The 25,951-nt window shown below is 36.5% G+C and overlaps 1 protein-coding gene across 1 annotated transcript; it reads left to right on the forward strand.

Annotated features, from left to right (window-relative positions):
* The first annotated feature begins 3,406 nt into the window (after positions 1-3,406).
* GPRC6A (G protein-coupled receptor class C group 6 member A) lies at positions 3,407-25,231 on the forward strand. Its single transcript, XM_019741338.3, is given in 14 exon segments — positions 3,407-3,531; positions 3,533-3,589; positions 7,595-7,898; positions 10,107-10,412; positions 10,414-10,944; positions 17,040-17,103; positions 17,106-17,150; positions 17,153-17,250; positions 21,181-21,304; positions 24,113-24,326; positions 24,328-24,432; positions 24,434-24,776; positions 24,778-24,822; positions 24,824-25,231. Coding segments are annotated over 14 exon segments (2,769 nt in total).
* Positions 25,232-25,951: the final 720 nt, after the last annotated feature.

A 25,951-nucleotide genomic window follows, 5' to 3' on the forward strand; every position in this document is an offset into this window, starting at 1 on the left:
TGAGATTTACTTGGGAAGTGATGTTACTTCTGTACTATTCCCTTTCAATAATGTTAACCAGATACCCCATCACATAAAGGTAGCTACAAAGAAATATAGAACCTTGAGATCAAAAGGAGGAACAAGCTAGTGCCATCAGAAATTCATCTCTCAAAATTTCTTCAAGAGTGTTTATCCTTCAGAAAAAGTTGTTTAAGGGAAAAAGACAAAACAAAACAAAATAACCCACTGTTGGAATAGTAACAGTCATTGTCACTTTTAAGTGTCTTTAAATAGCAGAAAATATGACTATACACTATTGTGGATTCTTGATAATGGCTAAAAGTTCTCTCCCTAGTCCACAATTAAATTTTGATAATAATAAAAACTACAACGATGAAGGTAATGTGTCTAATGGAATTCTGAAGTAATTTATACTATGTTTCCCCGAAAATCAGACCTAGCTGAACAATCAGCTTTAATGCGTCTTTTGAAGCAAAAATTATAGTAAAATATAATACATATATTTTATTAAAAATATATACTTTATTAAAATAAACATATTTTAATAAAATATAGTAAAAACTTATAGTAAAATAAAACCGGGTCTTATATAATGTAGCATAATATAAGACCGGGTCTTATATTAATTTTTGCTCCAAAAGACGCATTAGAGCTGATTGTCCTGCTAGGTCTTATTTTCGGGGAAACATGGTATACTCTGTATCTTCCTTCAAGCTTAACTTAATAATGGATTTACATTATAGGGGGACAATGACCAGCCAGTGGTACTATTACAAACATCATTGTTTCTACCAGGCATGCATTTAAGATGTTTAAGAGCTCTGAACAATGATTGAACAAATTGTAGCAATCACTCCAAATTTAGGAATTAATAACATTCAGTTTAATTTTGGGAGGGGAAGGAGGGTGCTACGAGGTTCTGAATGTTTGTGTCGTTCCAAAGTTCATTTGTTGAAACCTAACCCCAAAGGTGTGGTATTAGGAGGTGGGGAAGTTGTGAGGTCACAGACCTCCTGAATGGGATTAGTGCCCTTCTAAAAACAGCCAGAGAAAGCTCCCTTGTCCCTTCCGCCCTGTGAGGTTTATAGAGAAAAGCCAGCCGTGTATGAGGAAGCAGGCCCTCACAAGACATCAAATCTGCCGGCAAAATATCTTAGATTTCCTAGCAAAATAAATGTTTGCATTTTTTCAGATAAACAAATGTCTGTGGTTTAGAAGCCATCAGTTCATAGTATTTTTGCTATAGCAGCCTTAGCTAAGAGAGAAGCTAATTATTGAGTACCTACTACAATACAGGAGCTTTACAAATCAAGGCAGCACAAGTCTCAGAACACAACCATGAGGTAGAATATCTTGCCTATTTTACAAAAGAGAAAATTGTTGTTCAGAAAAGTTAAGTAACTCACTTACGGTCACATGCTAAGTGGTGGGCAAAGCTTCCTAGGTCTGAGCTGAAGTTGGAGCCTTTTCTGCCACATGACACTACATTTCACAGGACAAGGACTTTCGAAATCTTTTTGTTTTCCTACCCTTAGAAGTCTCCATTATAAGAAATAGATTTTCCAACTTAAATTACATTTATTAAAATAAGAAAACATGGCTTATCTTTAAATTTTGTCAAATAACAAAGACCTTAAATATTAAAAGGACCTTAAATATGCAAAATTTTGTCAAATAACAAAGACCTTAAATATTAAAAGGACCTTAAATATGCAAAATTTTGTCAAATAACAAAGACCTTAAATATTAAAAGGACCTTAAATATGCAAAATTTTGTCAAATAACAAAGACCTTAAATATTAAAAGGACCTTAAATATGCAAAATGTTAAAATTGCAACCTAAGAGATATCATTTGTTATAACTTTTGTCACTGATTTCTCAAATAAATGTCAGGTCTGAGCAATATGCTCACATGAGGGTCATCGCTTCAGAATCATACTGAGTTGCTTAACATCTATTATATATGTTTGCTGGACAATTATCTGAATTTCTTATTTTTTAGTATATCTTTTCCAAAATCACCTTTGAACTATAATCATGGCAGACCTTGAAGGTTATGTGAGCAAAATAGCTAAATTCATTAAAACATGAGTTTATTCAATTGGACGTGCGCACACACACACACACACACACACACACACACACACAGATAAATAAATAGTAAGATTAAGATGAGTAAAATGCAATTGTGAAACACTTAAAAAGTATTCAAAATTATGTATGTTTATTAGACTTTCTGGACAGCTAAAGTTTAGTCGTTTGGGTACTAAGAGGAAATTTTGCCATTGGTAAAAATGGTAAGATTTAAGAAAACATTTGACACTGTAAAAGACTGCGACTTCTCCACTCTTCAGTTGGCATAATCCGATATGTCAATGGAAACTAAGGCTAATATGGATGATGAAAAATACCGTAATAGCCATTGTACTCTTTTATTTTTGTAAATTCCTTTAAATGTGTCTGCTACCCATTAAATAAGCTGGATGTATTAGATTTCAAAGTGCTTGCCTATAATATTTTCCTCTTTAATCCAATGTTTGAAAAAAGATTGATTTTAAAAAGTAAAGTTTAAAATTTTAAACTTTTTCTTAATGCTGCCTAATTTACTGAGGTTTATCTATCCTCTGTTAACCTCTTAAAAATATCCATAAAATCATGTTAATTCAGATTCCTAAGCATTTAAAAACATGTAGCCGAAACTAGTTCCAAATTTATAAAAATAAAATTCACAAACAACTGTGAAAGTGTCAATGATATATGACAGACCTTTCTTGTTCAAAGCAAAATACTATAAGACAAATTTCATTTCATTTTTAGTTTTGCTCATCACCACAAAAGCTTCTTATTTCTAAAACATGTAAACAAGAAGTGATAAATACCTAAACTTATTGAATTTCATTTTTTCAAGTAGATCTTTTCCAAGGAAGTAAAAGCAGGATGCTATTTTTCTAAACAATTATACACTACATTGAAGCTTTTGTGCCTTGAATGTCATACACCTAGAAATGCAAAACTTCCATTCCTGAAGTGGGAAAACTTTCCCAAGCTGCCACCTCTTAAAGATTCTATATTCTAGTTCAAAAGAATAGTAACTCAAAGCCCTTGACATATCAGTGGAGTAAAAGAGAGCTATTGCAGGGAGACTGTGTTTCTAATTCTATCACCATTTACCTAGCGTTCCTACTATAACATATCTTCAACAGAGGAGTGTTAGAAAGTTTGATATGTTTTGATTAGCAAAGAACTGTTTTGACTACCATCTGAATACTGAATGTTTTGGGCTCTTGACACTCTCTTATACCTTACATGGTGTTTACAGGTAAAATAGGAACATATTGCTTGCACTCTATGATCTTAATGATTCCTAAGAACTTGCATGAAGTGAGCAAATTAGATAGAAACATGGCATTATTGATTATACTGATTACCTGTTTTGTGATTACTCTTGCTACTTGCCAGACCCCTGATGACTCTGTGGCTGCCACCTGTCTGGGACGTATCATAATTGAAGTTTTCTTTGCCATTCATAAAGATGCTGTCCTCAGAAGACTATCCCAGATGACCAGAAATCCAGAAGTATGTTGGGTGAGTAAAGCCTTAAAGAAAACAATTAGATTTCACGATTATACAGTGAGACTAGGTATATGTTGATTTGTATTGACATCTAACTTGTTTTTATAAAAGTTAAACTCATATTTTTAAGTTGTGCATAGTCTTGCAATGCTTTCTTAAAAGAGATATATATCAGTGCTATATTTATAACTAACTTCTAAGTGCAAAGGCAATGAATGCTTTTCATTAATATATTTACATGGATTTTGCCTGAAAAAAAAAAAAAAATCCCTGAAGTCAATTGAGAAAACCAGTACGAAGACACTGTAGCCTGTCCACTACAAGCATACATAGCACATTTCCATTTCTATCATCCACAACATACACTTTGTCTTAAACATGTATCTATTATTTCTTTGTTTAAAATAGACTACATTTAAAATTTTTCTCTACACTAACATTTTTGTCAACACTATATTCATTTCCTTCTTTTTAAAAATTATTTTATATTTATTTTTAATTAAAGTTTATTGGAGAGACAATTGTCAGTAAATTTCAGGTGTACAATTCTATAGTGTATTATCTATAGCTCACATTGTGTGTTTACCATCCAGAGTCAGATCTCCTTCCATCACCATATATTTGACCCCGTTTACCCTCTTCTAGGACCCCCACCAACCCTCTGGTAACTACTAAACTATTGTCTGCATCTATGAGTTTTTGTTTCTTCATCTGTTTGTCTTTTTCTTGTGTTGTTTTCAGTTTTACATACCACATATACGTGAAATCGTATGGTTCTCAACTTTTTCTGTCTGACTTATTCTGCTCAGCATAATTATATCAAGATTCAGCTATGTTGTTGCAAATGGTACTATTTTATCTTTTCTTATGGCAGAATACTATTCCATTGTGTATATATACCACTTCTGTATCCATTCATCTATCGAAGGATACTTTGGTTGTTTTCATGTCTTGGCCACCGTAAAAAAAGCTGCAATGAACATTGGAGTACATATGTCTTTATGGATGTTTTCAGATTTTTTTGGCAGATACCCAGGAGAGGGATTGTTGGGTCATATGGTAATTCTATTCTTAATTTTTTGAGGAACATCCACACTGCTTTCCATAATGGCTGCACCAGTCTGCATTTCCACCAACAGTGTATGAGGGTTCCTTTTTCTCCACAGTCTCTCCAACACTTGTTACTATTTGTCTTGTTGATGATAGCCATTCTAACTGGGGTGAGGTGACATCTCATTGTGGTTTTTATTTGCATTTCTCTGATGATTAGTGATGTTGAACATTTTTTCATATGTCTATTTGCCATTTGTATGTCCTCTTTGGAGAAATGTCTCTTCAGGTCCTCTGCCCATTTTTTAATTGGATTGTTTGCTGTTTTGTTGTTGAGTTGCATGAGTTCCTTATATATTTTGGATATTAGCCCTTTATCAGAGGCATTGTTTGCAAAAATCTTCTACCATTCGGTTGGTTGCCTCTTTATTTTGTCGATAATTTCTTTTGCTGGGCAGAAGCTTTGATAGTTTCATATAGTCCCATTCATTTATTTTAGCTTTTACTTCCCTTACCTTTAGAGTCAAATTCATAAAATGCTCTTTGAACCCAAGGTACATAAGTTTAGTACAGGTGTTTCCTTCTATGCAGTTTATTGTTTTAGGTCTCATGTTTAGATCTTTGATCCATTTTGAGTTAATTTTGGTACACGGTGACAGATAGCAGTCTAGTTTCATTCTTTTGCACGTGGCTTTCCAATTCTCCTAGCACCGTTTATGTATGTTTTTGGCTTCTTTGTCAAAAATTGTCTGTCCATATTTATGTGGGTTTATTTCTGGGTTCTCAATTCTATTCCATTGGTCTGTGTGTCTGTTTTTCTGCCAGTACCATGCTGTTTTGATTATTGTAGCCCTGTAGTACAAGCTAAAGTCAGGGAGTGTGATACCTCCAGTATTGTTCTTTTTTCTTAAGATTGCTTTGGCTATTCGGGGTCTTTTGTGGATCCATACAAATCTGATTTTTTGTTCTATTGCTTTAAAACATGCCATTGGGATTTTGATGGGTATATTTATTTGTATTTAAATGTAATATACAGATTAAGTTTCTTTTTAATTTTTAAATTTTTTTTATATTAGTTTCAGGTGTATCACTTCCTTCTTAAAATAATCTAATTCTTTTATGATAAATTAAGGCCCTACATCAACTCAAACTGTTCCTTCTTTGATGAGCCCTTTACATTGTAAAAGCTTTTTTATTAGAGAAAAGACATTTGGCACAGGGTAATATGGAAAAGTAAAGTTGGGTACAGGATGTTACAAATGGCTTTTCTTTAAGGGGAGCAGGATATTTGAATTCCAATTTCAGTTTGGGGGCAAACTAATTTTATACACTATGCAAATCACTTAAACTCTTTGAGTTCCAGTTCCTAATGTTCTCATCTGTAAAATAAGGGGCCTGGATAACCTCTAAGGACATATAGGAGGCTTCAGCTTCTGTTGCTATGGCAATGTGATCCTGATTTCTATCTTGATGTTTTTATGTGCAAATTTAATCTCCTCTTGTCTCCTCCCTGTGTTTCTTTCTCTATCAAGAAGTATTCAATATTTTATACCAACTATACTTAAATTTAAAAGACAGTATTTACCACCCCCTCTAAGAATGCTTTCCGATAAAATGTGATCTCACATCACACTGAGATTCCTTCCTGGCATTCTACCCAGAAGTTGGTCATGTTGAGCTACTGTCATCATAATTGTTGATCATCAGGAATACCAGGGAATGCCCCAAAATAATTCATGAAGATTTTTAGAACACTAAATTGGTACCTAAAGAATGATGGCAGATTTGAGGCCCAGAATTGTAGGCCAGCAATTAAGGAAGGAAAACACTAAAGAATCATTTGATCTAATAAGCAAATTTATTCTGGGAGGTAATCACTAAACTGAACATCCTTTCACCTTATTGTCATTCGTTGAGAGAAATAGTATTCATTCAACAATAAACAACTATTTTTTTAAATGCCTGCATTACCTCGGCCCAATTCTAGGCACTGAAAATACTGAGGTGAGTACGCCAAAAAGGTTCTGACTGTCATGGAGCTAACATGCGGGGTACTCTGAAGATATTACACAATTTAATTGGCAGATAATCTATTACTTTAACCTTTCTTCTTTGTGTCTTTATTTAAATTAAAAACTTAATGGTAATTTGCCAACCTTCACATTTAGATAGTCCACAATGACAAGTAGTATTACTCATTTTTATGTATCATAACTCAATGAAGTAAAAGGAAATTTTAGAATATTAAAACCCTGAACAATAATATCCCCACTTTATTCATTTAAAAACATTACTGAACCCTTACTATGGTTTAGCCTCTGTTTATAATGTTCTGTATACATCAGTGGATGAAATCAACTTAACAGTAAATCAATACAAAGAACTCACTGCTCTGGAAAAATCACAAATCTAAAAGTCAATTGGAAAATCCTCTAAAAGAGAAAATGGCTATGACTTAGAACTAAAACTGTATACTTTATCTAGGAGAAGGCTACTGGATTTATATTCAGAGCCCATTTTATATGTACTTTTTATGAGCCTTATTACTCTAGATTTCAACCACAACAGATTAAAATCACAAAAGTAAACGATGGGCTAGTGAGTGTAACAAGCAAGTGCTTACACGGCAATAAAATCCTGACATTTAATTACAAAAAGGAACAAAAATCAAACACATCTTCATACTGCAGAATACTAAATTGAGTGTTCAAAGTTATCCCAAAATTCATTAAGAAAAGGCTAAATCCTGTTCCATAAAATCCATTTGAGAAACTGTGGGTTTCTATATACACTTAGAAAGGTTTCCATCAAAAATTATTTTTAAATAAATAAAGTTTAGACCCTTCAAGAAGTAAGCTTCACTGACCCAGAAATTATCTATTGTAAGGCAGAGAGGTGGATAAAATGAGATATCACCATGTCTGTTGAGATATATTCTGATTTCAGAAAACACTTGTTTCTCAACAGCTTTGAAATGTCAAATTTTCTTCAAACTCTTGCAATGATACACAGCATCGAGATGATCAATAATTCAACACTATTATCTGGAGTCAAACGGGGGTATGAAATCTATGACACTTTTACACAAGTCACAGTGGCAATGGCAGCTGCTCTGAGGTTTCTTTCTAAGTTCAACTGCTCCAGAGAAACTGTGGAGTTTAAGTGTGACTATTCCACCTACATGCCAAGGGTTAAGGTTGTCATCGGCGCTGGCTACTCAGAAATAAGAACGGCTGTCTCCAGGATGTTGAACTTACAGCTCATGCCACAGGTTGATTTTGTTCTAGTTCCATAAATTGGTTTTGATTATTCTTTATTATGAAAGGACCAGGGTAACCTGGGAAACTAGTTAGGGAGTTGGTTTTACTTTAACTTTCCTTTCTCTTCAGTCAAAGGATGTGCCCTATTATAGATCAGATAATAGACAAAGCACTAATGGAGGAGTTACTCTTCAATCTGTCATGTCTAGCTTCTGACGGTTTTCAGCATGATTTGCATTGGACACAAACTTCTGAGGACCTCTACCGCCTTGTTTCCAATTACAACATAAGTCAGGTACTATGAAGAAAACAGAAGAGAGAATGAAGAGTAAGGGAGAGTGGAGGTCAAGGAAGACTTCTTGAGGAGGTGCTGTTTAGCTTAAAATTTGAATGAGAAGGGGCAGCCAAGAGAAGATGGGGGACCAGGGGGACAGCATCTAGGCTGAAAAAAGCAGCAAGTGCAAAGTTGAAATGTCCAAAGAATAACAAAAAGATCAATTTGACTAAATCAGTTGAGCAGAAAGGAGCATGGTAAGTGAGCACTTATACAGATACACAAAGGCCAGGTCATGTGGCATTTCATAAGCTGTGGTATGACTTACATTTGTTCTGAGTATGATGAGAAACCTTTGAGCAGAACCTGTGGAACTACATATCTCCCTGAGATGCAAGTCAATAACTAGGGAGTAAGCAAAAAGATCTCTGAAAGACCAAAATAGATTTTAGAGAGCCCTGCACTAAGTTCTTGCATATTGCTCAGGGTCAAGTAAGTCTCATTGGCTTTCATTTTGAGCTATTTACCTTCATATCACAGCACTCTGTAACTCAGTGGTTTACTGCTTTCTAAGTTCAAAGATGATTAGAAGCCAAAAGTTAGAAAATAAAAAGGCTTATAGTCAGATTATCAAGAAATGACCATCTGACAGAAGTGAACAAATAGAAAAAATATATAATAAATGTTCATAAGAATTCAAAATATGTAACTCCCTGGAGCTGTAGAAAATGAATTCTTATGCCCATGAAAGACACAAGAGTTCTATTATGTCGTAGCCTAGAGAAGTTGATAATGAAAAGTTTAAACCCAAAATGATAAAACAAAAGAATTATTCCCCCAAATATCTGAGATAAGCATAATGCTATGTGCAATGCCAGTTAGGTGACAAGAAAGAAAAGTAGACCCTTTTTGACAATGATTGTTTAGTGTAGAAATGTAATTTCCATGACAGACAACACAAAAGTAAAGGGGACCCTGCATGGACACTGACTTTATAGAAGCCCAGATTTTACAACACAGGTGGGCATGGCAACGTCCGGTACTAGGAAAGGAACGAAGGTTTAGTGGAGGTCCACCAAGTGCTAATCTCCATTTAAATTAAAAAAAAAAAAATTCACTGAACAAGTGACATGGTGCGACTGCAGCTGTTGAAGGTAATAATTCTCCTTAGAATAAAATCACCAAAGCCATAACTCATTCAAAACTTTCACACATTAGACAGGACTCCTCAAATGCTAATGCTTATTTGAGGAGATCAACAATCAGAAAACTAGCCTGCAGACCAAATGTGGCTCTCAAGTTCTTAAGCTGTTGAGCTAAGAATTATTTTTATATATTTTTAAGTTTGTAACAAAAAAAATATATGACAAAGACAATATGTGGCCAACAAAGCTTAAAATATTTTATATCTGGTCCTTTACAGAAAATTTTGCTGACCGACCCCTGCACTAAATGATTATTTGGCTGGATGATTTATTTTATATAAAATAAAAATCACCAAAGTTGTAAATTAGACAAAATTTTGAACATACTAGGTGTCCCAAAATGCATTTTGCTTATTTGACTGGCTGTGTTTTTCCTGTATTTATCCATAAGTATTTAAATAATATCCACTGTTGTCCCTGGTCTGAAATATAAGATAGATATAGATGGATAAGGAAGTATAGATGGAGATATATGATAGAGCCTGAACCCTCAAAGGGCTTGTACTATACACAATATGAAATGATTGAAGAACAATGACTCTAAACCATCACCAGGTACAAAATATCATGATTTAAGCTATTTGTAAATTAAGAGTTTATTGAAAGGAAAGGATGGAAAGGACCAGAAAATTTAGGAAAAGTTTATGAAAACTCACAGACATCAAAGAGAGGAACGTGTACTATGAACAGCCACCTAAAGCTCTTCAACACCATAACTAAAAGATTCTGTCAATTTCCAGGGGAGTTATGAATCAACTGCAGAAATCCTAAGTGACAAAATTCGCTTTCCTTCATTTTTACAGACTGTGCCTGGTGACTTCTATCAGACTAAAGCAATGGCCCACCTGATTCAGAAATCTGGATGGAACTGGATTGGCATCATAACCACAGATGATGACTATGGACGATTGGCTCTCAACACATTTGCAATTCACACCGTGGCAAATAATATGTACATAGCCTTCAAAGAAGTTCTCTCACCCTTCCTCTCAGATAATATCATCGAAGTCAGGAACAATCAGACAGTTGAGAAAATCATAACAGAAAGCCCACATTAATGTCATTGTGGTATTTCTGAGGCAATTCCATGTTTTCAATCTCTTCAGCAAAGCCATTGAAAGGAATATAAATAAGGTCTGGATTGCTAGTGATAATTGGTCAACAGCCACCAAGATTACCACCATTCCTGATGTCAAAAGTATTGGCAAAGTTGTAGGGTTTACCTTTAGAAAAGGGAACATGTCCTCTTTCCAGTCCTTTCTTCAAAATCTGCATATGTTTCCCAGTGATAATAACAAACCCTTAAATGGATATGCTTTGCTCTTGTCTGCATGTGCATATGTTGAGAACAGTGATTTGAGTCAATGCATTTGCAATCATTCCCAGGAGACTTCAGCCTACCAGGCTAACAAGGATGTGGAAAGGAAATTCTCCCTGAGAAATGATTTCCTGTGGGATTACATTGAACCAGGGCTTGTTCACAGTATTCAGCTTGCCGTGTTTGCCCTTGGCTATGCCCTTTGGGATCTGTGCCAAGTTCGAGACTGTCAGAACCCCAGTGCCTTTCAACCACGGGAGGTGCTAGCTCATACATCCAAGAAAATTCCCCTACCATCATTTCATCCTTCTCCTTTATTGCTTTAATTTGCAAAGAGTTATATGAACAGCTCTTAATACTATTCTTTTTATAAGTAGACACCTTCAGTGTTTGAATAACCTGCATTTCTATCATTAGTTCTCTGTTATTGAGGATAATAGAGCTGTTATTTTACTTTCACCTCCTAGTCTGACCCACCAAAATTGTGTTCTTTTATTTTTCAAGAAGAGTCTATTGATAGTGCTGTTTTCCTTGAGTCTATGGATTTGTAGCTGATCTTAGAGTTTCTAGTTTTCATATGAATTATCTCTTTTAACGCTCTTAACAAGCACAAGAGCAGCATGTTTAAAGATTCTTTTTATTATTACTAAATATTTTGGATGAGAAAGCTAAAGCTGGGAAATGCCAGAAATATGAATCTAGTCTGAGTCTTCTGACTCCATGCCCTTTACTTTTCATGGTGTCTCTGGTGGCTTATAATCCCAAAGACTCCAGTTAGGACTATTACTTAGGGCTGTCTCCCTAGGACTCCAGTCTTCTTCAAATGATTGTTGTTTGGTCAATCATAACATTTCCTACTATATCTCTTTTTAAAAGGAATCACTAATTGTGTGTAAAAGGTCTTTCCCTTTCTCTTGTTGGATTACTTTGTAGAAACTCAAAGCTTAATGTGGCCCTGTTTAGTGAAAAATGTCTATTGTGTTTTTTTTATAATGCCCATGAACAAGGCATTTAAAAGCAAATTGCTGCTTTATATGATGATAAATTTTACTCATCAAAACCAAATTCCTCAATAATGTGTATTTAAAGCCAAACTTATGTCGTGAGACAGAATGATGTTCCAAAAATATATTTGTTTTAAATCTGTAAGAGAAAAGAACATGAAAGGGAGTAAGATTCAATTCTTCTGATCTTACAAGTGGATATACAAGACAGGTTATTTCTACTTTTATAATTTTTATTTTAAACACCCACAAACACAAGCTGTAAGATTGGAAGTGATCAGCTTACATTTGAGTGGATCATGTGATGGTCATAGGGTGTTTTTATGCTCATTTTAAAACTAGTTTTCACTTTGTAAATACAAAGCACAAAACCTAATGAAGAGGTAAGACTGGAGATTAGGATTTTTTTAAAATTAAAACTCTTTTAAAATATATATAGATATTTATGTCTTGTGATTTTAAGATGCCTGTTTGAAAGTATACTCTTTGTAGTATAAAACTTTTAATGAGGGATTGGTAAAAACTAAATTAAGTGGACGACTATAATGAAACCACAACATGGTATTTTAGGAATAAGAGATTAAGAAAGTGTATGGAAAGAAAATAGACCACCATAGAGACAGACAGGATAAAGGGGAGGAGATACGATGAGCCTCATAAAGAAAGAAATACAAATAGCAAGATCTAGTTATCCTCTAAAGATTTGGGAAATTATTTTAAATCAGGAATAAATCCCAAACATTCTGATGAAAAGACTCAAGAAAGTATAATCTAAGCAGAGTCTGCTAAATGTTTTATTTAAACACAGAAGCCTAGGGTCATTCTTTATGTCCCTTGGAGCCTGTTTATCTAGAAACAAACAGAAACAGACTGGAAAGGAGGAACAGGGAAGTGACTTGCTCCTTTGATCATGATGTGAGTGAGCTAAGTCTGTGCCACGTTCAGTAGGACAGATAATGCAAACAATTTTATCTTTTTATGAAGGAATCTCTGTGGACATTAAATTTAAAATATCAGCAACATTTAGGTTCAATAATCAAAGATACATTCCTAAAGATTATTTTGTCCCCTGGCAAAATTCACTAATATTTAAATGATAGATTCTGAATGATTTTAGATTCAAAACTCTTTAAAGGAGATGGTTTTTCCCAATATTTGAGGACAGTCCTTACTTAGGCTTCACACTTGGTGAGAATCGTGGCAGGGACAGTACAACCAGTAATTTTGGTATTCTTTTTTCTTTTCATTTACCTCTGATGATATTCTAAAAATATTATAGAAACTAAGACAGTTTTCTCCCTAAAGGAGTCACCTGTCTAGTGAGGTATATGATCAAACAATTAGGGGGCTGACTATAATGCAGGATGATGCATTACAATATTTCATATAAATACAAGATGGCAGAGAGGCACATAATTGAGGCAAACTAATCCAGTATTAGTAATTCAGAGAACATTCTCCAAAGAGCATGACATCTATAGTGAATATGATGGATGGGTTAGAATTTATCCAGGCAGAAATACTCTAGCAACATCCCAGAAGGGGGAGAAAACATGGCATCTTGAGGGAGCAGAAAATAGTACCACTCCCCTCTTCCTCCTTTCCAATCTGTTTCTGTTTGTTTCTAGATAAACAGTCTCCCAGAGACATAAAGAATGGCCCTAGGCTTCTAGTGTTTAAATAAGACATTTAGCAGAATTGAAGGGGAAACTAGAAGCAAATGAGACTGGCAGTTTAGTAAAGGATCCATCATTAGGGCCATATCAATTAGAGCACCTCAAACTTTGATGTGCAATTGAGTTGTCTTGGAATCTTATTATCATGCAGATGCTAATTCAGTACAGTTTTTTTTTGGGGGTAGGGGGACAACATGAAAGTCTGTACTCCTACCAAGCTCTCAGGTGATGCTGATAACTGCTGGTACATGGACCATTCTTCAAACAGAAATTCTTCAAACTGTGTTTAAAGATTTGGGCTTGGTAGAGCAAAGAGGAGCCAACTAAAGATAAGTTTAGAAGGAGAGTGATGTGATCTGTTTTCCAGTATGGAAATAGCATTCTCACTGCAGTGACATTGACTAGCAGGACACAGGACTACAGGGAGAAAGACGAACTTGGTAACCCAAGCATAAGATAAGAATGCCTTGTACAGCAGGTGTGACACTGAGGATGGAGAGACATGTACATGGATATTTAAAAGGATGAAGAGCATTTGGACACAGATTGGATGTAAAGATAATAGACAGAAGCAAGAATATTGCAAATGGTTAAAAACTGGTACCATTTTATGAGATGGAAACACAGAGAAAGTGGCAATCTGGTGGGAAGAGAAAATATTAAGCATTCAATTTTGGAGATGTTGAATTTGAAGAACTTATGAGATATCCTAGTGTAGCGATGGTCAAATATCAGTCCAGAAGTCAAAAGAGACATGCTCCAAGAAGAGAATGAGTTTGGAGTGATAGGGAAAATACTGATCAAACATTTTTAAGGCCTCCTGTACTAGGCACTGACATACATCATCTCGCATCTTCATAACATTGTTGTATATCCACAGGACTCATATTCTTTATACTTCATTCTAAAGAAGTGACAAGAGGAAGTGTTACTGGTGGCTGACTACAGCAGTTTAGAGAGGGAAGGGACCTGGCCCAGGGTCACTCACTTAGTTAGCAGTAAAACTATCCCAGCTTTAGTCTAGTAGGCTTTTTGTTACACCACAGAAAACCACCCAAAAGAAAAAAAAAAGAAAAAAAAAAACATAGGTTGGGTACCAGAGATGCAAGGCTGTTTCCTCTGCTATTCCCTAATTTACTCACATAGATCCCTCTTTTTATGAGCACAGCTTACTTATGGAGACACAGTGGACATCACAGCAGTTAGGAAAATGGAAAGCAACATCCCATACCAGCTTAACTGGTGTGGTCTCCTGGCCTTTTGTTCTCAAAAACAGGTTATTACCAAACAGAGAGGAATTATCTAATAATGAAATGCGAATCCTGCTCTATAAATTTTGTAGTGTCAATTTATAGTAAATTTCAGTCTCAATGAAAAATAAATAAATAATTGATGGGAAAAGCATTTACTAGCTTAATGACTGGAGTATTAACGTTCAAAATTTACCCTAATACAGAGCAAATGTTCTGTCATATTTAACAAGTAATGAATGCACTGTTTTATTTGCCTCCACCCTCTTTCCTGTAAGAACAAGCATAGAATCGCACTAGTTTATTTACATCACACAATGTTATCATTATTTACAGAACATATATGTGTCAGAACTTTACCCTGTGAGACCTCATTAAATGCAGGAAAAAAATGGGTGGGTTTATAGTTCAAACACAAGAGTAGACGACGATATGCTCTCTAAAGAACTGAATTACTGGGGCTTATGTGTGTGTATTGCTTAAGGGAAGAACAGAAGAAAACTCAATATATAGGTACAGGTGGGAATATAGACAGTAAGCCCTCACTTATTCTTTTACTTTTGTTACCTCCATTTTTTTCTTCCAACAATTGGTAGAATAAGTTTTGCTTTTTGGTGTTTTTTTTCTGGTTAATTCCACAATGTCAGAATTAATATCCTTTAATGTAATACTAATTAACTTACAATCATTAAACTATGAAATCTGTAGGGATGTATAATAAATTCAATACACTTAGAGATTTTACTAATATGACATTTGGTCATTGACAGGACTATGGTAGCTAATATATTTACTTTAAAATATACCCTGATTTTCTTATAGTCTCTTGACAAAAAAATAATAGTAATAATAATAAAGGAAAGAAATATTCATCACAGATTAACTGAGACGGAATAGAGTAATTCTATTCAAATGGAATAATTTTTGCTGCATTCCATAGATTTTGCACCCAATAAAAGCCAAATGGCATCATAGATCTAGATAATGAGTGGGCTTGGTGTGCTCACAGAGTTTACTTAGCCATGACTATGCATCAAGTTAATGGTGAAGCCAGAATTGCAATCTGTTTTCCTCCCTTCTAGTCTTCCTCTGCATCACAAGCTCAATATAGCTGCCTCATTTGTCAGCAAAACATTTTCTGTCCTATGCACACAAGTTCTCACTGCATAAATTGGGTAACAAGACAAGTAATTTTCATTGCATTTCTATCACCTCTAGTTTAAAAAAATCATTTTATTAATTTAATTAGAAATATAATTTAGAGGTCATTTTACTATGCACTCAATCACTGAAGCAGACTTGAAAACCATTGGAGATAATAAGATCCTCACCTTCCACTGAATGAGTAACAAAGTATTGACTTAGGTAGGGGGTGGGCACTAGCAGTTCCCTTACTTAGGCCTACCAACAAAAGTTCTCTAGTGGGAAAGTTTCTCAATACACACCCAGGAACAGAGCACTGCTGTTACTGGACTGTCCCCCAAGTTTGTAGCTCTGTTCCCTCAGCCTTTACTTCGGGGATGGTGAGCACTGGCTTGGATTGCCCACTCATACTGGGCCGAGGCTCAGTCCCGACTGACACTAGAAGGGAAGACTTTTCCATAGCTACAGATGGCACACTGGTGATTACATTTCAGTGAGAAGGAAAAAACAATGAAGAGATTTTTTAAATTAATATATTATATGGTGTAATAGAAAGACCCCACATTGAAAGTTAACTATGTGTCCTCAGATAAGTCCCTTCACTGAGTTGTTATTGAGTAAAAGGATATCACAGATTTGAGTATTATCAAGTAATAAATGAATGTCAGTTGACATTATTAGTTGATAGACTCAAAATATTTTTATTTATTTGCACATTGTCCCTATTAGCTAATAACAGGTATTAACAGGCATTAATCTAAATTTTATGAACCCTTAATCTGTGCCAGATACCAGGCTAAACTCTATATTCCTAATTACATTTGATCCTTCCCATAACCCTATAAAGTAGGTTTCATTTGTCTCATCTTACAGATGGGGAAGCGGAGGCCTAGAAAGGAATTGTAACTTTCAAGATCACACCATTAATGAGATATGCAACCAGAATTAGAGGCTACAGCCCCAGATAACCCATTTTGAAATTCCGCAATGTGGAAAAATTAAGATGCTCAGATTTCAATTTTATGGACAGAGAAGCTACCCTCCAAAAATATTAACTTGCTTTTCAATTTCACAGAGCAAGTCTTTAGCAGAAATGTGGCTAGAATTCTCAAATTGTTCCCGGATAGTTAAGAACTTTATCAACTACATACCATACTCACTGATCCAGAATGGCCGTTTTGCGTTTTTAAGTGATATTACTTGGAAGTCAGTGTTGTAATTGAGAAAATGAATACACTTACAATATTTTTATCAGTGTTTAGTATTTTATTAATTTTTATAGTTACTTGATGTACTGAAAAGTGTGACATTCAATGATGGAGGGAATTCATTTCATTTTGATGCCCATTGGCTATGAATACTGGATATGATGTTGTGCTCTGGAAGGAGATCCATGGCACATGAATATGACCAAGATGGCACAATATGATCTGGAGAATGATGTCTTTATCATCATAAACCAGGAAACAAAAAGTGAGTTCAGGAATCTTAAGGTAATTGTGTTGTAAGCTGCTTTGTAGCATTCAAATCAATCCAACTGCAAAAGTCCTTGACCCCATCAGGACTTCCAGGGATCCAGTACTTGTTCATTGTCCCCAACTTGCTTCCTTAGATTCCATGGTCAACTTGTATTTCAATTTCTTGTACACACCCTCAAATCCTTTGCCCCCATCCGCCCCCCACCGTAGACATACTCATTCATCCAAAGCAAAATCCAAGTTAAATTAAACTCTCTGCCTAATCAATGTAGCCCTCAGGTAGCTGAACTTGACAAAAAGAGAAAAAGACAAAATGACCTTGCTGACTGTTCTCACTTTAAATTCATGATCTCTAACCTCCAGTGGGCCCGAAAGCTGCTAGGCAATCAGACTATTACCCTAGTCCATTAACTTGCCCACTTACCTAGATGGTTATTTTACACTTTCTCTTCTCTGACTCCAACACGTTTTTCCCATCATCACTTTCAGTTGACCCTGCTTCCTGTTTCACTAACAAAACTGAAACAATCAGAAGAAAACGCAAGTGTTCCCCTGCCACCACATCTGTGCCTGGGTCCCTACCTTCCATCTGGCCCTGTGGATGGACTGTGCTTCTAGCCAAGGTGAGCTCCTCCACGTGACATCTAGATCCCAACCCCTTTCACTTACTCAGGGATTTTGCTCTGGCAATTCTCCACTCTCTCCTTTATCCTCAAATATGTTCTCTTCTGGGTTTTCTACATGATGATACAAATGTGCTGTTATTTCTCCCATCTTAAAGAAAAATAAAAGGAAGAAAGAAACTCCATTGATCCCCCACTTCCCCTTCCATTCCTCTATTTCTCTTTACAGCAAAACTCTTTGAAAAACTTGAATATATTCACTGGCCCAAATTTCTCTCCTTCTATAATTATTTTGAACTCTTTAATCCATCAAAATTATTTCCGTCTAGTTCCCCAATGTTAATAAATCCAAACATCGTTTTACTTTGCTTACCGGTTAATTAGTCTCCCCTCCATGAAATGCTATCTTCATTTGCTTCCTCGACACCACACTCCCTCGATTTTCTTTTTCTATCTTTGGCTACTGCTCTTCAGTTTCATTTGCTGATTCCTCCTCATTTCCACTGCCTATAAATATTGGTGAGCCCAGATCTCAGAACTACTCTTTTTTTTTTTTTTTGGTCCACTCTTTTCCTTAGTGATCTTATTCAGGCTCTTGGATTTAAACAATGTTGTTACCTAGAAACAAAATGATTCCGAGATTTTTCTCTTCTGAATTTCAGCCCAAATAAATATACACCTGCCTAATTGATATCTCTACCTAGTTGTCCAATAGTAATCTACACTGATTATCTCCAAATGAGCTCCCAAACTTTTTCTCATCTCAATAAATGGCAACTCCCTTCTCCTAGCTGCTCATGGAAAAACCTGGTGGGATCCTTCACTTTTCTTTCTGTCATGCTTCATAATTAATCTAAGTTTTACTTTCAAAATGGGTCCAGGAGCTGACAATTTTTGTCTTCTACTCTGTTGCTGCCACCCCACTCCAAGCTACAATTACCTCTCAACCAGATTAAGACAGTAGGTTTTTAACTGCTCTTTGCTTCCACTCTTAACCCCTTCAGTCTGTTCTTAAAACAATAGCCACGGTAATGCTGTAAAATATAATACTCTGCCCAGAACCCTCCCTAAACATGTTATTTATCTCAATGTCTTTTAAAAAAAGCCTTACACGACCTGACACCAGTACCTCCTGACCTCATCACCTACTACTTCCTCTTACTCTCACCCCTTTTTACTACCCCGCAGGCTTTCTTGATCTTTCACACATGCCGTCCCTTCTCCTAGTTCAAGACCTCTCACCTGCTGTTTACTTTGCCTGTAATAATCTTCTGCGAAATCCACGTGGTTCACTTTCTTCCTTTCTGTCTTTCCAAAAACATCACTATCTCAGGGAGGTGATCCTCTGTCACCATATTTAAAACTGCATTGTCAACCTAACACTTCTTATACATCCTCCTGCCCGTTTCTCCAGAGCACTTATCACTATGTAGCATTCTGTACATTGTGCTTATTTTTATCTTGTTTATTTCAACCTTGTCAACTAGAACTGAAGGTCTATGAAAACATGGATTTTTGTCTTTCATTCCCTGCTGTGACTCTAACAATTACAAGAGTGCCTGGCATATAATAGGCACTCAAAAAAATATGTGTTGGATGAAAGAATGAATATAGTAATGCTTTAAATCACTATCTTTATTCAATTTTCCCTAAAGCAAAATACTTTTTCCTTGAAAGATAGAAATGTAGCTACCAGTCTGTGTTCTCAGACTTTCATCATCTTCTTTATGATCACCACAGCCTCACAAGTGCCTTGTCAACTCAGCACTCCGCTAAACACAGTAACTCACACTGGATCTTTTAAACCATGCTGTGCCTCATTTTCTCATTGAATACAGAGAGGCTTCTCCATTATAATTTCTGCAACAACCATTGTTTCTAACTGTTACCAAGACTTATCTCCAGATTTTGTATGAGAGACACTCAATGAAGGGGAGGTGATATGATCACAAATACGTGAGTGGGTCTTTTAGTGACTAAATGCAAGCGGATGATCACATAAAAAGAGACAAGTTTTCCTTTCTGATGGAAATACCCATAAACACTTCAAAAAGGTGGTAGAAACCAATGATATCTGAGATCAATTAGGTCAGATTCCACTTGTCAAAATGCAGCTAGCTGGGGTATAGCATTTCTGGTAAGTCATCAAAATTCATAGTCTAAGATGTTAGATAATCCTAAATCTATTGATATCCCAAAGTTATCAATACTGGACTTTAGAATGTCTTTGCTATCTCTTATATGGTGGAGGGAAAGGGTTGTGTTGCTGGAAAAAAATGTTTCACGTTTATCCCCTTAATGATGTCCAACTTTATCTTATAGTTAAATCCTTTTTTGTCCTCTGGGCATCCTTCAGATTAAAAGTTTTTCCTGGGGAATCCACAAGGCAGATGTCCTGAGTACTGAAAACCCAGGTCATCAATAACTCTGTTAAGAAGAAAGACAGTGCTTATGGACACAGGGATATTGAATCTTGGCTACTTTTCTCTCTCGGCCAGGCCATTCTCATCTCTCAGAGAAAAGACTCGTTAGCTTAGTACTTAGTGCTCCAGGCTTAGGAACAGCTGTTAAGAGAACCTAGAGAATGTCTCATTTCCTCATTCTGCTTTGGCTTCCCAAGATAAGTGTGAGAAAACAGATTTATCTCACAAAATGTGCCATGAGAAAGAGACTGTGTATGGAAAAAATGACACAGCTGAAGAGAATTATTAGCTACATTGGAAGTAGAGTCTTTTATGAAAGTAGAATGCTACATGTGATTCACATTGTGGTAGAAGAATTATAAACTAAATTTTCAGGATGATTTAAATATTTTTTATATATATAGGGCTAATACTTTAATGGTTTTAAATTAAAATTTTTTCCATTGTTTTGTTTTTTAAGATTAGACTGGACATGGTCCTTAGCATGATTAATAATCTTGTTCTAAAGACTATCAAAGCCTAATATTTACTATTTGCTTATATAGTTGAACTCCTTAAACAGCACATGACTGGGAATTTCCAAACAATCATTTCCTTCTTTATTTCCACCACTACACATTTCTCCCTCTGATAGGGACTTTTGGAAAGAGCTAATTTCCCTTATTTGCTTATAGAATTTATTAATATGACAAAAACTGTGTTCTTCCTAAAGCAGTCTCACTATCTGAAATATTTCTGTTTTTTTAGACTTGTTCACATTCCTCCAGCTGACAAAACAATTTTATTATGCTCTAAAAAAGACCAAAATACTATTTACTAAATACATCTTTAAATTAAGTCAAAGTTAATTAGGAGAAATCTTTTTAAAAATCTATTTGGGATTTCTTTGCACTTTATAGCATATTCAGTCCAAATGCTCCAAGGAATACAGTCCTGGGCAAATGAAGAAAACCACACGAAGTCAATATATTTGCTGCCATGAATGTGTGAACTGTCCTGAAAATCACTACAGTAATCAGACAGGTAATTACACTCATTATACATGTACAGCGACACACACCTAAAACATATCTCTTAGGTGGATTTTTTTTTTTTTTGCATGAATCCTATTTTGTTTTGTTTTTCATTTGAAAAAAAGAGCATCTCCTGCTCCTGCTGGATTAAATTCCAGTGAGATTTCATTTTATCGTGGAATTTGTTCTATTATATTAGCAGACATGCAACCAATAAATAATAACTTTACTTCCAAGAGAAAAATTGTCATGCAGAGACTCACCAGCACCATACCTTGCTCGCTGTGCCATGTGTCATGCAGGGTCTGTGGTCCCGCTCCCCGCACAAGAACACAGGATATGGTGAGGCCAACAAGGAAAACCAACGGAGCCATGAACAGGGAGTCATACCGCTATATTCTCACTGGCGGCTGGGTTGGAGACACAGGAGGCAGACATCCACCAGTTCCCGAAGGAGGGGTCTTCCTACACCCCAGTCTTGCTGGTGGCTGGGTGAGATGCAGGAACTGGGATCCACACGATCTGAAATCCGCCATCTGCGCTTGCTAAGCGCACTTGTTAGCCACATTCCGCAGTCTGCTTCTCTGCCTGTCAACCAACCAACCAACAAACCAACCCCTTGCTAACTGCAATCCGTGCTTGCTAACTCAGCCACGGCAGTTATATCGGTAGCCAATGGCTAACTGGTTCCAGCTGATAGCCAACTAGTCACCTGAGCCATCTACTGATGGCCATCCAATCACAGTTGATAGAGATTTACTAACTTTCCACGTGAGGCCGAGAGCCTGGAAACTTCTCTCTGGGACTCTGTCCCCACAAATATGTTCTCCTCTCAACTGAATTCCTCTCCAGCACCTCTTAAAACAATGAGTGCTCTGCAATTGTTATCCATGTATCTCCCACACAGACATGTCTTACTTGCAACTAGGGCACACTAACTACATATAAATAAATGCTGAATTAACTAAGCTGTGCATGGTAGAAATCCATGTATGCACAGAGGTGTGCATACCCTGAAAATTTCATTATTCCTACCAAGAGGCAGGAATGAAGCCCAGAAAAAGAACTTTCTGTGAGACAAGGGGACGAACTATTGAAATGTTATAACTGATTGTTTGCCAAACCTGTTAACAATTTAACAAGGCCAGAGTAAAATACACAAATTAAAGAACAGGAGTGAGGAGCTATCAGCACTTTCCCTGGTGTTAAGCCTTGTTTAAAAGCATCGTATTTCCTTGTTTATGGTAGCATTCCTATTAATCCTATAAAAGCTGAGAACTCCACGTCAGAATAGTGCCCACATACTTATTCTTTTTTTCTTATTGGCTCCAAGGGCAGAAGTATCCCAATGTAAACATTCCACTATCCATGTTCTTTCATTGTTTTACCAAAATGCCATTTATCCCAACCTGAAATGGGCTGTGCTGTGTCAATAATTAGGTGATGAGGTGGAGGGAGGGGATTTTCCAGGCAAAATGGTAGCTAACAACTGTCTTCTAAGTGGGATAAATAACAACAACAAAAGAGTATGTAGCATTTATTTCCCATAAAGATGTGCAAGCGGTTTTCAAGATATAATTTGGGTTGTCGTTTGATAATTAGGGCAAGTTGCTTCCAAGAACAAGTGTAGAAGACTGAGGACACATAGAGGAAAAGCAAAGATTTAGGATAATCAGAAAGGACATCCTCTCCTATCTTTCTTGACATCTCCAGTGTACGGCTCTCATATATAGACACAAAATGTTCACTGAAGGAATAAAATGGCAGACACTAGGCGGTAGTGGTTAAGGGAGGACAGAGAAAAATGGATATTTGTAGGGAAATAGCATTTAGAAAGAGCAGGAGGCTGGGAAGGTAATGAAGTTTATAAACAGAAACACAACCTGACTTGGAGGTTAATGAGGAAAATAACAGAGGCACTGTCTCGCACGGACACTGTGGAGTGTCATCAAATGGAGAGGTGTTTGGACAGTAGCTGGGACCCCATCATTACGGGTGGAATAGGGAGCAAATGCAATCACACGCCAAGAAACTCCACTCTGGCATCAATTATCAGGTGCTACCCTGCAGTCAGAATCAGCATAAATCATTTTCAAGCTTGTCACTGCCCATGTGAGAGTCTCAACTTTACTAACCTCCTGGAGAAAAACTAAACTTTAATTCCTCATCAACTGTCATTGATTACAACCTTATGCTATCTCACTTTTAGAGAGCTTGTAGGGTAACCCAGCCACTTTGTCTTTGCTTTTAAAAGAACGGCAGCCTTTTTTATCCTAGCAGCTCCCACCATAGTGGTGTCTAATTGTGTGCAATGCTCCATGCAAAGAATTTGATGTTTATTATGTCACTGAATACAGCATCCCAATGAGGCAGCGTTTTTTATTTTTTATTTTTTAAGAGATTTAGAAATAAACTCAGAACATTCAATTTGCTTGTTCAAGATTACAGGAATCATAAGTGCTAGAGCAAGGGACTTGAGATATGCCTGGTTCCAAAGCCCTTATTCTTAACAGAGTCCCTGAACTGACACCTATCATAGCAAGTTCATAAGCGGCTAGCATCTATCTTGAGTATATTAATTTCCTAAAGACTCATAGTCCAGCTGGCTTTTTTCTTTCTCTTCTTTCTCTTTGCTCATCCTTCTCTCTCACTTTCTTTGGGTTCTGTGCATGCTTTATTTTAATAAGCATGCACCAGCGTGACAATTACCTATATCCATTTTCTGGTGAGGGCTATTACTGAGAATGGTTCTATTTGCAGCGTTGTGGGCAATTATCTGGTTTAAATGTTTGCAATGTGACTGAATCTCTTCTTTTAGACATGGATCACTGCCTTTTATGCAACAATGAAACACACTGGACCCCTGTAAGGAGCTCTGTGTGCTTTGAAAAGGAAGTGGAGTTTCTCAACTGGAAGGACGGGTGCACTATCCTGCTCCTGACCCTCTCCCTACCCAGAATCCTGTTTGTTCTGGCCATTGGCATAACATTTACAAGAAACCTGATCACACCTGTTGTGAAATCACCTGTGGGAAATCCTCTGTCATTTCCTCAACTTTGCCAGCACAGCCTTTTTCGTTGGAGAACCACAAGACTTCACATGTAAAATCCGGCAGACACTATTTGGCGTGAGCTTCACTCTGCATCTCCTGCATTTTGACGAAGTCCCTGAAGATTTTGCTAGCCTTTAGTTTTGAGCCCACGTTGCAGAACTTCCCGAAGTGCCTTCATAAGCCGATCCCCATTATCTTCACTTGCACAGGTATCCAGGTTGTCATTCGCACACTTTGGCTAATCGTTGCAGCTCCTGCTGTGGAAGAGAATGTCTCCTTGCCCGGAGACATTATCCTGCGATGTGAGCAGGGATCCATTCTTGCCTTTCTCACCATGCTGGGCTATATTGCCATGCTGGCCTTCATTTGCTTCGTATTTGCCTCCAAAGGCAGGAAATTACCTGGGAATTACAATGAAGCCAAATTCACAAACATTTGGCATGCTCATTTATTTCGTAGCTTGGATCACATTCATCCCCCGTCTATGCTACCCCATTTGGCAAATATTTGCCAGCTGTGGAGATTATCGTTACTTTAATATCTAACTGTGGGATCCTATGTTGCACATTCTTCCCCAAATGCTGTATTATTCTTTGCAAGCAAGAGACTAACACAAAATCTGCCTTTCTCAAGATGATTTTTCAGTTTCTCTTCCCACAGTGCAGGCAGCCTTCCCATGAGTCATGCTTCGCTTCACTGGACTCCACTAACAGCAATGTCACAACGACCAAGACCAGCTCTGGTGGCAAGTCTGCAGCCTGGCAGAAAAGCAAAGCTCTCCAAGCATTTTCACACATATGCAAGGAAAATGCTACAAATCTGTCTAAAACTTGACCTCGAAAAAGATTTTCAAAAAAAGAAAAAGATTTTCAAGTTTATGAATGAGTCCTTAAGAGATGGCACATTCCAGAATTAAATGTTTCTAGGGTCTTTGTATTTAAAATGTGCATTTACTTTCTGTACAAATATATTCTATGTGTTTCTTCACTGCCACTATTTTCACCATATTTTAGTTGAACACTCCCTCTGTCCAACCACCTGTTTAATGAAGAAAATAGATTCTTCAACCTAAAACTCCTTTTATTCCTTACCACCTCCATCTGTCTCCATCTTTACTTCCTTCCTCTTAGGCATATATTTAAAGGTATCTCTTCTATTCAAAATTATCCGTTAGTATACCAATCATTTTTATTCCATCCTCTACCACTCTTCTCGAACCTCTTTGTATCGGTTCTCTCCTTCTTGCTTGAGCATCTTACCTTCCCACCTCTACTGCTGTGTTCAGTTAAACAAGCATTGGAGCAGTTGCCACATGCCAGGTGCTATACTAAATACAAAGGAACAAGAGGATCAAGGCATCATTTCTGACCTCAAAGAGCTCAATATCCAGGGGGAGACTCACATATAGACATCTTCACTTCAGTGTGGGGGATTCTATGTATGTAAAGTACCACTTTAACAGTGGCACTTCAGCCACCCTTAAGTGAAGTCCCAAAAGATGAGTAAGAGTTAAAACTATTAATAATCAAATAAATTATAGAAAGCTGTTCTATATAAAGGGGGAAAGCGAGATCAGCAGCAGAAAGTATGTTGAGAAGTATATTC

The sequence above is a fragment of the Rhinolophus sinicus genome, chromosome 2, assembly GCF_057876585.1.
Source record: "Rhinolophus sinicus isolate RSI-liver-muscle chromosome 2, RSI-T2T, whole genome shotgun sequence".
NCBI classification, from domain to species: domain Eukaryota; kingdom Metazoa; phylum Chordata; class Mammalia; order Chiroptera; family Rhinolophidae; genus Rhinolophus; species Rhinolophus sinicus.